Source organism: Eublepharis macularius, chromosome 8 (genome assembly GCF_028583425.1).
Source record: "Eublepharis macularius isolate TG4126 chromosome 8, MPM_Emac_v1.0, whole genome shotgun sequence".
NCBI classification, from domain to species: domain Eukaryota; kingdom Metazoa; phylum Chordata; class Lepidosauria; order Squamata; family Eublepharidae; genus Eublepharis; species Eublepharis macularius.
The window spans coordinates 35662201-35678869 of NC_072797.1; the positions used below are offsets into that span (position 1 = coordinate 35662201).

The 16669-nt window shown below is 41.5% G+C and overlaps 1 protein-coding gene across 1 annotated transcript in view; it reads left to right on the plus strand.

The window, feature by feature from the left end:
- RNF180 (ring finger protein 180) overlaps positions 1–16669 on the plus strand; it is a 99621-nt gene that overhangs the window by 67111 nt on the left and 15841 nt on the right. The window contains exons 4-5 of the mRNA XM_054986938.1: positions 7131–7356; positions 13281–13406. Coding sequence (XP_054842913.1) covers positions 7131–7356; positions 13281–13406 — 352 coding nt within the window. The remainder of the gene's footprint in view (positions 1–7130; positions 7357–13280; positions 13407–16669) is intronic.

Consider the following 16669-nt stretch of genomic DNA (forward strand, 5'->3'; position numbering starts at 1 on the left):
GATGATGTTGTCTTTGCTAGTTAATTCATTGATTGTCCTATATGATGGTTCAGTGTTCTTTTAGATATTTACTCAATATGTGTAAATATCTGTCAATGGCTCGCAAACACTAGTTATTCTGTTTGTATTTAGGATGATCTCATAAGCTTCACAGGACAAATATTTACAGGAAGGACTTTACACACCTTTATCATCATAAAAGACTTCATTTGATTGTATTTCTTTAAAGGGTTGATCAAAGTTCCTTTGCCTGACTAGGATGGAATCATCCTGCTATACCAGTTTCTTCTCTGGACTCTTGATTACAGGATTTCAAAAGAGCAAAATATTTCAAGATAGCAAACCAAACACATTTTCATCAGCAAAACAGAATTCTTCCCCTCCCAAAATGCTCCCCCCCCCCAAATCCTGTCCTGGAGTGACAGAATTCCTTGGGACACATTAGAGGGGAGTGAGTCTGCTGCCAGAGATGGGAATCTCTGAAAATCACCCCCTTTTGTCAGCAGCTAAACCTAACATGCCTATTTACTTATGCAGCTGGGGTGGGGTTAAACATTTCCCCTTAATTTGGTGATCCCAATGTCTGTAGTGAAAAGCAGATTTTTTTTCTTTTCAGCTGTGGCCTGGATTGCAGTGTGTTTACTTTGTCCAATAGAACTCAATGGGAGCCATTAAGAATCGAGCCAAACCGTATCTGTGTAGCTCTGCCTTGACAGAATGTTCATGTTTTTGTATAGATAATGTTTGAAGAAGCCTGAGCATATGTTGCTTTATGTCACCAAAACAGAACAGCTACAAGCTTTTATATTTTTGAACATGTGCACCTGCTTTTATTCGTAAAGGAAGGCTTCTGTTTTTTATAACAGTTGCTTTGCTATGTTAAAGTATCGGCCACTATTTGCCATTTAATCTTCGATCGTGTATTTATGTAGCTGCCCCCTCATTATATTGGTTAATATATGTAACTGCTAATCTAAGGTTACTAGTTAAAAGTACACAACACATTCTTTTAATTGTCTGCAAGCCACCTTGAGCATACAGGGGAGTGAGGAATATAAATTATTTAAATAACTAAATGGACAAGCCAGATATTGAATCTGGAACCCCACGGGCCCTGATACTTGGAGAATTGGGGATGCACTATGTGTGCTGCATTATGATAATGTTTTAACACAATGTGAGCTAGTTTGGTGTAGTGGTTAAGAGCACGGGACTCTAATCTGGAGAGCCGGGTTTGATTCCCCACTCCTCCACGAAAGCCAGCTGGGTGACCTTGGGCGAGTCACAGTTCTCTGGAGCTCTCTCAGCCCCACCCACCTCACAGGGTGATTGTTGTGGGGTAATAATAACACTTTGTAAACCGCTCTGAGTGGGCATTAAGTTGTCCTGAAGGGCGGTATATAAATCGAATGTTGTTGTTGTTGTTGTTGTTATGTAACTGCTACCATTGTTTTTTATCTTTAGGCACATTACCATGTTGTACTCTGCTCTGAGCCTGCTCTGCAGGGAGTGCAGACGGGAAATGTCCAATAAAATAAATATATACAAAGATAAAGTAAACTGTTGTTTACAAAACCTTAAACTGCTGTAATCTAGCTTTGCTTTAAGATGTCGCCACATATTTTGTCTGTGTAAATAAATAATCAGTGGTATTTCAGAAGGTATTGTATACATAGTTACAATAATTACAGTGAATGAGGTTCACTATGATGTGATGGGTGGAGTATTGGACAATAGACAGGGGGCACCTAGGTTCAAATTTCTGCGGTTACTTGAAAGAGTAAGATGAGCGGGATAAAAATAAATAAATGCAATTAGATTGGTTGGACTAGATTTATGATAATACCATTAGGAAAGATGAAAAAGGAGACTGCTGAGGAGGAGATTATCTACATATGCTTCCATATGATGCAGTCACAGCTTCGCAGGCCATGAAAGAGAAAGAGGAGATGCATCTCAAGGCCCTTCTCATGTTCCTAAAGTTTCTCTATGTTTTCTTTACCCCAGCCTTCAAGGAATTTAGGTAGGGAGTTCTAGAAGAGAAGTAGGTATCTGTACTTTCTCCCTTCCTCATGTATTTAACTTTACACAACAAATAAATATTATATTTCCTACAGTCTTTCCTTCCTGGAACAGGAAACTGGAATTTTCTCTTTGTTCAATTGTTGGTACAAACCCTGGACAGATGCCTATGAGCCATTGAATGACTGCATGGGGAAGGAAAGTGGGTATAAGTGCACTGGCCCTGCCTCTGTACAATCTCCAAATTGTCTGTATGATGCCAAAACATGGAGGAAGTGTTTGTGCACACGCTCCCTCCCTATGATCAGTAGCACTGCTTTCTGAACATTGTTGACTAAGAGGAAAGAGTATTCACAAGGATGCTTTCTCTGCACATTTCCACCATGCAGACAACTCAATGACCATGTAGTGTGTGGGGGGGTACTTGTTATCACTTTCCTTCCTTGTGGCTCAATCAATGTGCAGATGAATCATCTGTACAGTGTATAAAGGAACCAACTTGCAAGCCTCCCCATTCCTTCTGGGGGCCCCCAGCAGGTCAGAACCTCAAAGCCATTCTTGATCTCTGCTTGGTGTCACTGCCATTTCTCTCCACTCCCCAAGGATGCGAAAAACAAACTGGCATCCACCCACTGCCACCAATGGCCCTGAGACTCTGTACCTGCATTGGCATTTAAAGTCTCTGCACGTCTGGCTACTCTAACAAACTACAGGGGCAATCTACCACAATTTCACACATTCAAGCTATCATTATCCAGGGATGGTGAACTGACTGTTGCCCCTCCCTGTTATAACATAATCATGTTACGATGATATAGCAATCACTAATATTTTAAAAAGGCATCTGATGCTGGGGGAGGCAAGGCAGGAATGGATATCATACGGCATTGAGGCAAGGAAAGTGCATGGAAAACTGCCAGCAAGTCCGACACAGAGAATCATTGTTGTGTGAAAGTAGCCAGTGCCTTTGTGTGAAAATTCATACATAAGCATAAGCATGCATAATCCATCCATGTTATGGGAGGCTGCTTTCTGTTCTCTTTTGCCAATAAGAACAGAAATTAAGGCCTATTACATATTTAAGATAAAATCATTATGTTTGTATGAATATGACCTAATTCTTGAGTTTCCTCAAAGGGCAGTTCAACCAAAGACCTCATAATTTATTTATATAGCTAATGTGATTATTTAAATTCATTATTGAAGTGACTGGTGTATACAAACAAATCTGAGGAAAGACAGGAGTCTCCTCAAAAAACAGAACAGTTAGAATAGTGCAGAAACAGTGTAAAAGGGGAAGAGTTAATTAGATTTTACGATTGTATTAATTAGAGCTTAGAAAATATGAGTAGTCATATACTTGATAGTTCAGTTGTCTCTACTTCTCAAAATTTATTCCAAGTCTTCATCCTTCTGGTTTTTTTTTCCCCTTTGGATGATTCCTTTGGTAAGATTTCTGCAGATTGAGATGCTTAAAATGTACATTATATTTTTAACAAAGTATTTTAATATATCCTCTGTATGGAAATAATTACTATTAATATTACTTATCTTACTAAAATCATCACTGGCTTGAAAGACACATTTATGACTTTCCTTTAGCTCTCTTTTCAACATTACTTGATGCTTTTTCCATGTGCTGTATGCAGAAGAACTTGATAGATGCTTTCTTGGATTTCCATAGACAGTGGCGTATACTTATCACATTTTCCAAAGATTTAAGAGCTTATCATATTTCATATCACATATTTCAAAGGCCTAAGTTTTCTTCCTTTCCACTCCTAACCCCCAATTTATTCCATATCTTGTTTTTGGTGTTTCACTGAAGCCCAGGAACAAAATTTTAGGGGTCTGCAGCAGAACCAAGAATTGACAGAAACTGTAAATCTCACTTAAGAAAACTTTAGTGCCCTAAATTATTTTAAACTGCATAGCTGGATACAGGCCAATCTCATTAAGTGTTAATGAGAAACTAATATTAATGACACATAGTTTTCTGACAAACATCCAATAATTTGGCTAGTTTATATAGCATATTAACATTTATATAACACTTTATATAATTGAAAACATTTCACTCAGCTTATCTCGATTATCCCTACGACAGCAGAGCAAGTTAGGCTACTATTGTGATCATTCTGATATGGCAGGTGGAGAGTTAATGCTGAGACAGAAAGTTTGCCAAAAACCAACATCATGGCAGAGGGGCAAGATTTAAATTGTGGACTTCTGGTTCACAGCTCAGTCTCTTAGCCGCTGTGTTACAGAAGGTCCATTTGTTTATAACGAACATTGCCTGAGTATTCTATTCCTTTATGTTCTCAGCACCTATCGATTATTCTAGGTACTATAAATAGACAGTGTTCACTTTAAACTTCAATGTTGTGCTGAAGAAGATATCCATTTTTGTTGTTCCCATAAGCATTTATCTTTCCCAGGCTGAAGCACAAAAGCCTGAGAGGAAGATCACTCTTTGCAATTCATAGCTCCAAAGAGCTTCTTAACCTACTGTGTCCTGCTTGGTGTTTTTCACTTGTATTTCAGTAAGGAGCCAAATAAGGGGGAAGTGCATGTGAATTATTAATTTAATATAAATATGGAGGCTTTGACCTCTTTGGCTAGCCGTGATTTTAAGTGCACATTTGCTAGAAGCCTAAAACAATATAGCACTGTACTAAATACCAAACCTTAGCCTGAGAGAATAAAAAAAACTCGAAAGACCTGCTACTCTAATTAGGAAGAAGTTTCACCACTTTGGCTGTCTAATTCTCAAACCAGCCAAATTCAAGGATACTTAAATCCAGAGACTGGGAGCCATGAACAGACAAGACAGATCTTTCTCCAACCTGAAAAATGTACCAGGTTTGCAGAAAAACTTGAAATCTAACTGTCCCCACCCCCCCCCCATGATAAAAGGAGAGTCTATAGTTTTAAGACTTGATGGCCATTGCTAGGGAGTCTATAGCTTTAGTGCTTGATGGCCATTGCTAGGGAACCACAACAGTTTTCCTAGGGTTCCAGTATTAGTTTCTGTGAGTAAGAGGCAGAGGGAAGGGACAGGGGCCATTTCTAGAGCTGTTTTGGCCTTTCTGAAAAGACTCACCAGGGCCATACCTGGGAGCCACCACCAGACAACTTGATAACATGCAACTAGCATGACTCACCCAGGCCTGACTGCTTGCTGCTGTTCAGTAGCAGTCACCCAAAAAAGCCAAAGTAGTGCAGTGATTAGAGTTTCAGAGCAGGATATCAGATTCCCATTCCACTGTGGAAACTCACTGGGTGACTCTGGGCCAGTTACACATTCTCAGCCTAGGTTACCTCACAGGCATAGACATACTAGCCATTAAGAGTACTGTGATTCCTCCCAGTAGGCTGATGGCCTCTCCCTCCCACCTGGGCTGGGCCAGCCCTATGAGAGAAGGGCTGAGCTCAGACCGCCCTAGCCATATGTAAAGCAGGGAACACAGTGTTCAATGCCAGGTAAGATAGGTGGCACCCAGCCTGCCTGAACCCTACATGAGGCAAGGCAGTAGTGGCACCTGGCTCAGCCTGTGCAGGGCAAACCAAAGTAGCACCCAGCTTGGCCCGTGTGAGGAGAGGGAGGCAGAGGCATCTGGCTTGGCCTGCACGAGGCAAGGGAGCAGGTGGTGCCCAGCTCAGCTCATATGAACCCCACATGACACCAGTTGAGGAAGGCAGCTCCTGGTCCTGTGAGCCTGTGTGAAGCTACGAAAGTAGTATTCAGCCCATACAAGGTGCTAGAAGTGGCACCCAGCCCACCCAAGCCATGTATGAGGCAAGGAAAGCTGCTCTTGGCCAAATGGTTATGCAGGCTGCCTCTGTTCCTTCCCACTTTGGGATGATGTGGCAGGGGCAGACAGACTATCCCTGTCCCTCCCTTCTTTGGGAAGGCATGAACAGGAGGCACAGCCAGGAGGGGCTGAGGGAAGGGCCCCCTTCCAGGGTGTTTCACTCCCAGTCGTCCCCTGCTCACGGGGTTGTTCTGAGGATAAAATGAAGAAAGGAATGATGTAAACTGCTTGGGTCCTCGTGGAGAAAGTGTTGGAAGAGGAGGATTCAACGCTGTCCCTCTCCTCAGGTTTCAGAGGGGGACAAACCAAAGAATTAGAAAGATAGAGAGGTCAGGGCACTCTGTTTACTGCTCTGACTGTCCTTTGATATGTAGATTGCAATTCTCAGGATTTCCTTCTCCTGACTTCCTCCCTCTCACTTCTTCTCTTCCTGGCATTGTTCCAGGCAACACCTCTCTCCCTTCTCCTCCCTCCATCTTGTTAGCATGGATGCAGGCCTTGTCCTGCCATCCATGTCCATCCTTAGACTAGATAAGTAGTTTGGGTCTGTCTCTCCTCCTTTCCTATCAGAGTATGGAGTTTCTACAATAAAGAAACTCTTGTTTCCTTTCTAAATATAAACCAAGTCTATGATTTTATTATTTTCATTCCTTCACACACAGCAGCCAGCCTAACCAGCTCACAACCACCTATAATTACGCTCCCTATGCTAAACAGTAGGCTCTGCTAACGGCCCAAACATGGAATCCTTTAATTTAGTTTTTGGATCCTACATAACGATTTATTTAACAGAAAGGAGGGTTATAAATTAAATCAATAAATAAAACTGAAGATAAAAAGTAGGTTGGTGGGTGACTGGGAAGGAGTAAAGGAAGCAGGGAAGGGTGAAGTTATGGTGACTGCCAAGAAGAGTGAAAGGGGAAATAGTTTGGAAAGGAGGATACAGGGGATAGTGAGGTCCCCCCTCCACAAGTCCTTGCAGGTTCCCCACCATGCAACTGGATCCAGCCCAGCAACTGGCACTGCACAACTAAGCCATAGTTTTCCTGGGTGGAGGTTGCCATGGGGATGGAAGGACGGCTGAAGACAGGAGAGCAGATAATGGTAGGTTGACTGGTGGGTGGGAAGGAGAGAAGAAAGCAGGAAAAGAGGAGAGGCTATGGAACCTTTCAGGGAAGGGAAAGAAGAAATATTGGGGGAGAGGGAAAGGAGATGCCCCCCTCAGGTCCCCCACATCCTATTTAATTGAGTGAAATCATTGTAATGCATATTTTTCTTTTTTTCCCCTTGTAGACTATGAATGATAATGTGAATACAGACGAGGTGCATGAACAAAGAAGAGATAAAGAAAGTTACCTCTGTGCGGTGTGCCTGGATGTTTATTATAATCCTTACATGTGCTACCCGTGTCACCATATCTTCTGTGAACCTTGCCTGCGCACACTCGCCAAAGATAACCCAACCAGCACTCCATGTCCTTTGTGTCGCACTATAATCGCCCAAGTCTATTTTCAATCAGGTATAAAACAGCAACTGTAAAAAAAAATTGTCGATTGTCATTGGCCTTTCCAGATAAATATTAATAAACATTTGTCTTTCCTTTTGAAGTAAATGGTCAGGCTCAATTAAAAAGTTAGTATTGTTGGAATATAGGCTGCAAGGTCTGACATTTAGTCATTATGGGGTTTATGTGTTTACCCAGTATGCTATTGTTTGTAATGACCTGGAAGGGAAGCCTGGCACAGAGCCAATAGCCTTAGTCAGGGGTCATTTCCTAGAAAAAGAACTGCAGGAACTCATTAGCATAACTCATTAGCATATCTCATTAGCATATGCCACACCCCCAGACATCATCAGAAGTGTGTCAGAAGGCAACATCCACCCCTCAGGTCCCTTTCCCCCAAAATCTCCAGGTATTTCCTTAAAGCAGAATGAACTCAAAGCAGCTTGCCCTCCTCTGGAGAGCCAGCCCTGCTTGCACGCATGCATGTACGCACGCATTCACTCTCTCACTTTCTCTCACAAGTGACAAATGAAAATAAAGCAGCAGAATGAATTCAAAGCAGCTTACCCTCCTTTGGAGTCCAGCCCCACCCGGCTTGCACTCAGAGCCTTGCTACAAGTGACATTTTACATGTGAAGGATAAAGCATCATTTTCGCAAGGCTTTCTGGGAACTGAAGTTCCTCTCCCCCACCCCTTTTCCTTCCGTTCCTTCCCCTCACTGCCTGAAGAGACAGAGCCTACGGCAACATCAGCTTTTGCAAATCGTCTTGCTGGGGCGGGGGGAATGCTCCAGAGAAAGCTGAGAAAGTTGCAGCTGCCTGCCCCAAAGATCATTGAGAGCAGGCTTGTGACTGGAGAAACGATTTACAAAAGTTGCTGTTGTCGCAGGCTTTCTCTGTCTCTTCAGGCAGTGAGGGGAAGGAACAAAAGAAAAAGGGGTGGGGGAGAGGAACTTCAGTTCCCAGAAAGACTTGCGAAAATGATCCTTTATCCTTCACGTGTAAGATGTCACTTGTAGCAAGGCTCCCAGTCACTCAGTCACTCACTCATTCTCTCTCTCTCTCTCTCTCTCTCTCTCTCTCTCTCACAAGTCACAAATGAAAATAAAGCAGCAGAGCAGAATGAATTCAAAGCAGCTTACGTTCCTTTGGAGCCCAGCCCCACCCAGCTTGCACTCACTCATTTTCTCTCTCTCTCTCTCTCACTCACAAGTCACAAATGAAAATAAAGCAGCAGAGCAGAATGAATTCAAAGCAGCTTACGTTCCTTTGGAGCCCAGCCCCACTCGGCTTGCACTCACTCTGCTGCCTGCTGCTAAAGACAAGGACAGCCAGGAGGAAAAGGAATCACGTGGGCGGGGCCAAACCCACGTGGCTTCTTTTCAGATCTACCGGAACACAGTTCCAGCGCATTCCGCCTCCAAATGAGCCCTGGCCTTAGCTATCTCAAAGCCCCAGAAAATGAGTGTCAGTTCTAGGGAAAGCAGTCCATGGCAGATAGATCCCCAAACCCCTCACAGCAAGCCCTCCAGTGCATTGGTTGAAAAGGTCTTTATTCAGAGATCCATTAAGTTCATGGGTACATCCATAGATGGGATAGGTTGGCAGGAATGAGTATACAAGCATATACAGTATGATATAAGGAGAATTATTCCCCCCTCCCCTTGAGCAGTTAGCATTTAGGCATGAAAATCCTAAAAAGTTCCATGAGAACACAATAGCTTTGTCTGGACAGAGAAAGGCAGAAGATTACAAGGAATCAAACTCCTCTTTCCCCTGTGAAGAGTTACAGTACAGCTGCAAGGTCAACAAGCATATTTTCAGAGCTAACAGGCTGGCTACTTTCTCTCAGCATTAGTACTTTCGTTTTTAGGCAGGTCAAGAATGGCATGATTATAATGGTTACATTATATGAGCATGACATGAAAGCACACATGATATCAATACAGTGGTCAGATCAATACAGAGAGCAGAGAATACATGAATGGCATGCAGACATGACAATGAGATGTGTTTGTAAACTGCCATTGGTCAGTTGGTCAGGTGACTTCCTCTCTAGGGTCAAGAAGAAGGAGAGGAATCTCCATTACTCATGTGGTCTAAGTTTGTATTCCATAGTGTCAAGATGTAGCTGATAGGTTTCTTTGTTTTGTAGGAACCCTGTGTACCTTTTTTCCTTTAGAAGTAAACTTTTTCTTAAACAAGCATCTGACTCTCTGCTGATTCAAGATCCACTGCAACTCTGAATTTAAACTATTTTACCCCCTTTTCCCAACAAGTATATGAGCATTTTATATAGAAGTAAGTAAAAGAATTAGTATATTGATAAGTGTTTATGCCCACTGGACACAGGGCCAATTAAATGTGACGGCAGCAGAAGTTGTTTAAACTGTCATAAACATGTAGAAATGGTGAGGCAGACACTCCACTTACCTCCATGGAGTCAGTTCCCACAAGTGCATTCCTCCTGAGTCAAGCTCTGATCCCAGAAATGAGCTTTATTGGCAGAAAAACACTTGGGGAGAGGAAAAATACTTGTGGGTGGTAAGTGGTTAGAAGAGAGCAGGGTTCTGTACTCCTCAACAAATGGGGGGAAGCTGCTGTAAGAAAGTTGTCTAACCATGTAACAAAACGGTAATTGTACAAACTCTGACACATCTGAACAGCATGCCAGTTGGCTCTGTTTGCAACCAGGAAGTGAAATGTGAGCCAAACTGGGGAGTGTTCAAGCATAACTATATAATCCCTTCAGAAAATTAGGAAGATAACAACACAACACAAACTATATAGCATACACAAACCATCTACATTTTCTCTGGAACCAAAATGTTTAAAATTAAATTTCGGGTTCAGCATGCTCTGATTGAATTTAGTGATCCTGTGATCTGAAAAGTTTTTCCTGTTTTATGCTCTCAGACTAAAACCTGCTACAATAGATGAAAGAGCACTGGGTGGGATCAGAGAATATGCATTTATGATGCATTGGAAACTGTAGATTTTTGTTTATTATTGTGCTGTCAAATATTTAGCACATTTAGAGATAATCATTTGAACACTTTCCTAAATAATAGGCATATGAATGAGAAACATTTGTGACCAAGTAAATAGCCAGTTTTAACAAAACTGAGTAGCAATTTGTATAATTGTATTGTGGAGGCAAGCTATTAATTTCAAAGGCGATGAGATTCAGTAGTAATATTGTGTCTGCTTTCAGGTTTTAGATTGCATTAGGACCTGCTGTCCTCCAGTTTTCTCCCTGCACATGTGGGCTGAGATTGAAATCATGCTGGAATCCACACATGGCCGTAACATGCATGGATAGGCCTGAATAGCACAACATGGATAGGCCTGAATAGCACAACTGATATCTTAGATAAAACCAAGGAAATGATCATATGATACTTGTTTATCTGCAGTGGATTTTACACATACACTCTCTTCAAATATTATCTCCACACGTGAAGAACGAGTGTCCTTGGGTAGGACAGGGGCGTTGTTAGGGAAGCGGAAAAAGCATCCTCTCACTTTCACTCCATGCATAGAAAAGAAATCCAGGGAGAGTGTTATCTGAACTGGGTCTTGACTTCTGCTTAAGATATTTCGTTAAGTTTTTAGGATAATATGCAATATGTGCATTTTTGACATTTTATTATATTGTTACAATCCAATTGGTCATGCAATAAATAATTTTTGGATTTAAGTTGAAGTTTAGCAGTATTAATAAAAGTGAGAAGATCTATTGACAGAAATAGCCTGCTGGGGGAGAGGGTCAAAATTAAAATCTAGGTTACATACATAATTGGAGGAGGGTAATACAAAAATATCACCAGAAAAATGAAGAGTAAAAGAAAAGAATGATTTAAGAGTTAAGATTTAAGAAAGATTTGAATTGTTCTGTCTTACAATTGTTGAACTTTAATTGATGCTGAAATACAGGATTAAAATGAGGAGGGAGATAATATTTAATCAGCATAGAAATGATACTAAATGCAGAAGAACAGATTAATATATAAAAAGAGAAAAATAAAAAAGCAAACCAAGTCTTGAAAAGTGCAAAGATACACCCAGATAAGTATAGGAACTTGTGTGGAAGAGCCCAGTTACAAAATTGGCCTTGATTCATTTGTAAAATTTCTGACCTATCTTTCCAACCTTTGCCCTGCTGAGACTCAGTTAATTCAAAGTTTTAAGCAGCAAGGGTGGCGGGGCAAAGGCTCTGGAAGGGGAGACAGTCCAGCATGCCAGAGGGGGCAGAGGGCTGTGAGAGAATCTATCCCCTCCGGAGCAATCTCCACTGGCTCCCTCTTCTAAAACTATGCTTCCCGGCTAACATTGCATCTCCCAGCACTTAACAAACACATGCCCAGACGTTTTGTGTAGAGAGACTCAGTGTTTCTGGCTTCAGTTGGTTCTGCTGAGATTCTCTGATCTGTCATAGGTTTTGCTGGGATTCCCTTTTTTAATGTTGGTTCTGTTGGGCTTTGTTGGTTCTTTTTGCATTGGGAGGTGTTTGGGGCCAGTGTAGTTGCTCTTTTGTGTCCAGCTAGGGCTCTTAGGCTTCTGTCTTTGCTCTGGAGAAAGCATTGGATTTTTTTTCCAACAGGAAACGATGGAGAATGGCTGGGGCGCCATGTTGAGGAGCCCATAGAACTGAATTCCTTAAACCAATTTATTTGAAACTTAGTGGACAAGTTTGGTGTCATTTGATGTCAAAAACAGTCCCTCCACCACCACCCCACCTTCAGGAAAGATAGCCCCATAGAGAATAATAGAACAGAATAATAGAATCTGAATTCGAATACAATATGAAATACAAAACTAGTATGGGAAGGCCTGAATATCTGGAATACCAATATTTATGGCTTTCCCAATATCCAATTGCAAAAAAATTGGTGTTTTTTTAGTGCACATCCCTATTATTTAGTTCATCTTGTACACAGTATAAATTCAGTTGGACTGACTCCCAGGTAAGCTTGGACAGAATTGCAACAGAAGGCTTGAAATTGCAGGCTCCCATACTGTATCACAAACTGAGTTTGTTTCAAGAATGGATTACCATACACCACAGAGAACAGTTCAAAAACCTCAAATCAAAAACCTAATTCAAACTATAAAACTAATGGCACAATGGTACTTGACTCCATCCAGGCTGCAGCATATGTCACCTTCAATCTCCCCCTTGTGTTGGAAGGGATGTGGGACCAGAGGGACATATCTGCACTGCTGATGGGACTGTGTCTACATCAAGCAGTTTTGGCAAGACGTGCTTTGGTATATCAGCAGAATGACCAACTACCACTTACCTCTTCAGCCTGAGGTGATACTACTAAATGATTGGCATGATGTCCCCATCCCAAAAGAAAGGAAATCCCTAATAGCACAATTGTTGGCAGTGGGTAAATCTGTTATTGCTGCAGCCTGGAAGAGCAAACAAAGCCCTACCTCCAGTTGGCTGCTAAGGGTCTGGGACCAATTTGTTTTAGCAAAGGTAACAGATTACATCAAACAGCATGAGAACCCTAATTATAAATCGCAATTCATTGAGTTCTGGTTCCCAGTACTAGAATTATTGACAGCAGACTATTATATAAAAAAAACTTGTTAAACCTAAAGACTATTTCATTGTCTTACTCAGTATGTAAGCTCACTCCTAACCAGATTGTATAAGTCTCCATAACTTTGTTTGTTTCATCTTGTCTATACTACTACTCTGTTTATCTGGACTGATATTGACTACTTGGCTTGTATGTTAATGTGCTGTTGGTTATTATATTTAATAAAAAATGTTTTTTAAAAAAACCTAATTATGTGATAACTTGTTATATTCATTTCATGTACTTGCATGTTTCCTAAGAAATCATTCTCTTCAAGTCTTTACAGATCTGACGAAATGGAAATATCTTTAACAATTATAATATTTTTCTTCCCATGCATCACAGAACTGAACAATTACACAAAAACTCGCTTTCCTATGGAATATTTGAAATTAAAGGAAAATTTTCAAGAATCAAGTTTAGTAAACTGGCCCCTCCCCAGCTGCAAGAAAGCTCTTAAAGTTATTGAAGGTAAGAAAAATATAGCTGATTTTTTTTGTCCTTGCATTTCAGAGAACTTAATCCAGTGTTTTCAAACTTGCACTGGCCTAATTAGTTTCTTCTTTTAATGAGGACACCTTTTTTTTGGTATTCTGTAGATGCTGTGGTTCTGCTAATTCCTTCTCTGCTCTATCCAACCTTCTGTCCCCCATTTATTATGGGCCATTATCCCAATGACTATAGCAAGCCAAAAGGAAGGGCAGGAGTGTGTATCAACTGCATAGTTTTCTACTGCATCACTTACATTAAACGTAAATTAGGTTACAACCAGTTACAACCAAGCAGCCCTATTATCCACATATCCTTCTTTTCCCTTCCTCTTGCACCTGCTGCTTTTGTGTCTCTGATTTCTTGCATTGCTTCAGAAGTTTCAGTTATATGTCCTCGAGTTCTGAATTTGGAGAAATATGGCTTATAAGTAAATAGATGTTTGAATGAGCTAACCAAAAATATCTGTGAAAATAGAAAAGCGAGGTTGATTTTTAAAAGGACATGTATCTTTACTTTAATAATAATCATTTTTTCTTTTTCTGCAGTCCCTCATATCCATTTCCCACAAGTATAGAAGGCAACTCCATAAAATTCTAGAATTGTTGCCAAATCCCCTGTGTGGCTGTGGGGCGGGGGTACTCTCTTTTATGTGCACCTAGAAGGGAGGGGCAAGACTGCTTCATCAGTTTTCTGTCCAACAAACACTAAACATGTATTGTCGAAGGCTTTCACGGCCGGAGAACGATGGTTGTTGTGGGTTTTCCGGGCTGTATTGCCATGGTCTTGGCAATGTAGTTCCTGATGTTTCGCCAGCCTCTGAAGATGCCAACCACAGCTGCTGGCGAAACGTCAGGAACTACAATGCCAAGACCACGGCAATACAGCCCGGAAAACCCACAACAACCATCAAACACTAAACAGCTCCATGACAGTTCTCCAGATCATTTCATTATGTTTTTCTTTCAGCTATAGCCATTAGATTTTCTATTTTTTTCATCATCATCCTTTCTCCTTTTCCTATCCTAACATAAAATTATATAATGAATAGCCCTCCCCTCCTGTACCCTTGGTAGGCTTATGGAAAAGCAGACTGGTTTTAAATGTTTCATGGCTGTGCAAGAAAGCTGTCAGTCGCTGACACCCAGAGTATCTGCCTGTTGTGTCTGAGAGCCATTGTGCCAAATTCACAAGACAGTTTCAGAGAAATTACATCTCCCGATTTACAGCATGCTTTGGCAGCAAGCTTTGTCTCCAAAAGAATAGCTCAACTGACCCTAGTGACTCAGCTGCCCTGTGCTGAGCCAACTCTGCCTCCATTGTCCTTTGCTGCCAGAGCCAGGACACTACAAATAGCTTCTCCACTTACATTTCAGATTGTGGCTCAAGGATGCTCAAGGATCCAAGTGAATCAACTGTAGTAGGAGCTAAACTGAACAGAGATGATATGAAGAAGCATGCCAAATCACTTGGTGTCTTGGAGGTTCTTGTGCTGTCCTTTCTGGTATCAACTCTAATATCTAACATGCTAATAAAACTGCTGCCTACTTTGGTACCAACACTGAACTTATTACTGGTGGAAGATGAACTGGTCCTGGAGCATTTCCAATAATTCATTTCATGGTAGCACAGCATCCTGTGTTGAAGTAGTCACAGAAATCAAAGGCCCTGTTTCTTTCTCACACCCATTGCTTCATTCCTCATGAAAGTCTAGTAAATTGCAAGTAGGATTCACCTCATTATATGAAGAGCAGGAAGATTAACTCTCATATTATCTGTCAGATGACTGTAGAAAGAGCCCACTATTGTTACTTTGACTCATCCATTTAGATGCTATGATGCACCCTTCTATATATGGCATAAATATGACGACTCACATCAATACCAGCTTGGGAAGTAGTAGTGTTGCAACTGCCCTGACCTGGATAGACCAAGTAAGCCTGATCTTGTCAGATCTCAGAAGCTAAGAAGGGTCGGCCTTGGTTAGTAATTGGATGGGAGACCTTCAACGAAGACCAGGGTTGCAGAGGCAGGCAATGGCAAACCACCTCTGTTAGACTCTTGCCATGAAAACCCCGCCGGGGTTGTCATAAGTCAGCTATGACTTGAGGGCACTCTCCACCACTCCACCAGTGTCACAACTATGATTCTAAGATCGTGGCCACTTCTATAGCTTTAAATTGGCATTCCTGACTTAAGTCCACTTCTCTACTGGCGGATATGAGAATGTAGAAGATCTCCCCTTTAACATCATACTTCATGAGAAACTCATCCTTCCACTCCAGACAGAAATAACAAACCAGAATCAAATCAGCAGCCCAGTCAAAGCAGAATTTTTGACATTCTTCTGTCTTCTTTCTCTTCAGTGGTGGTCAGGTCTTTTCGACCTGTAGCATGTCATACGGTTCAGCTCTAAAATTACAGATACTACCGTCACCACTAATGCACCCTTATGGGGTAGTTACAGACTAACAACTCATGGGCTCCTGCAGAAGCCAGAATAATCAGTTCCCTTGAACTCCTTGCAGTAGAAAATGCACTTTTATATTTCCTAAACTACTTTTTTAATTTACTTAATTAGAAAATGTATCTGCTGCCTCTCCAGAGATTGACTTGATACCACTGTTCAAATGTTCACCAATAATCTGGCAAAAGTAGCTTGTATATAGGAGGCCATAGCATTTCCTACTCTATACACCATTGCCCTGGACATTTGGCATTTGTGCATCCACAGCAATCCTGTTCACAACTATACACCTCCCAGTTAGAGACATCCTCAAGACAGATGCATTGGGTAGAGGCAGAACAGTGGCATCGGAATGGTTTCTGCATTCTCTCTCAGTCCACTTTCATTTCAGTGGATAGTGCACGCTGATCGTCTAGTCACTTGCAACAACAAGAAATGCTATGGATGCTTCAGTAGGGAAGGTGTTGGAAAGCAGTCTATAGGATATACTTTCCTTCTTCATTGAGGATACATTCTCATCTTTTCCTTAACTCTTCCTTATATGACAGAGAATAGTGGTAGCCAGAGTATTCTACATTCTCATATCTCCACAGTGGTAACGACCATGCTGGTTCCTGCAACAGTTATCAAAAGATCAGCTTCTCTTAACTTACAGTTCATGACAACCTACTCGCCTAAAGCAATGGGAACATCCCATCATGTCAGCATGATGGATCCATTCCTAGCTACATTTCCACCATCTGTCCGCAAAGTCTTGCTCAACTCCCATAAGCCATCA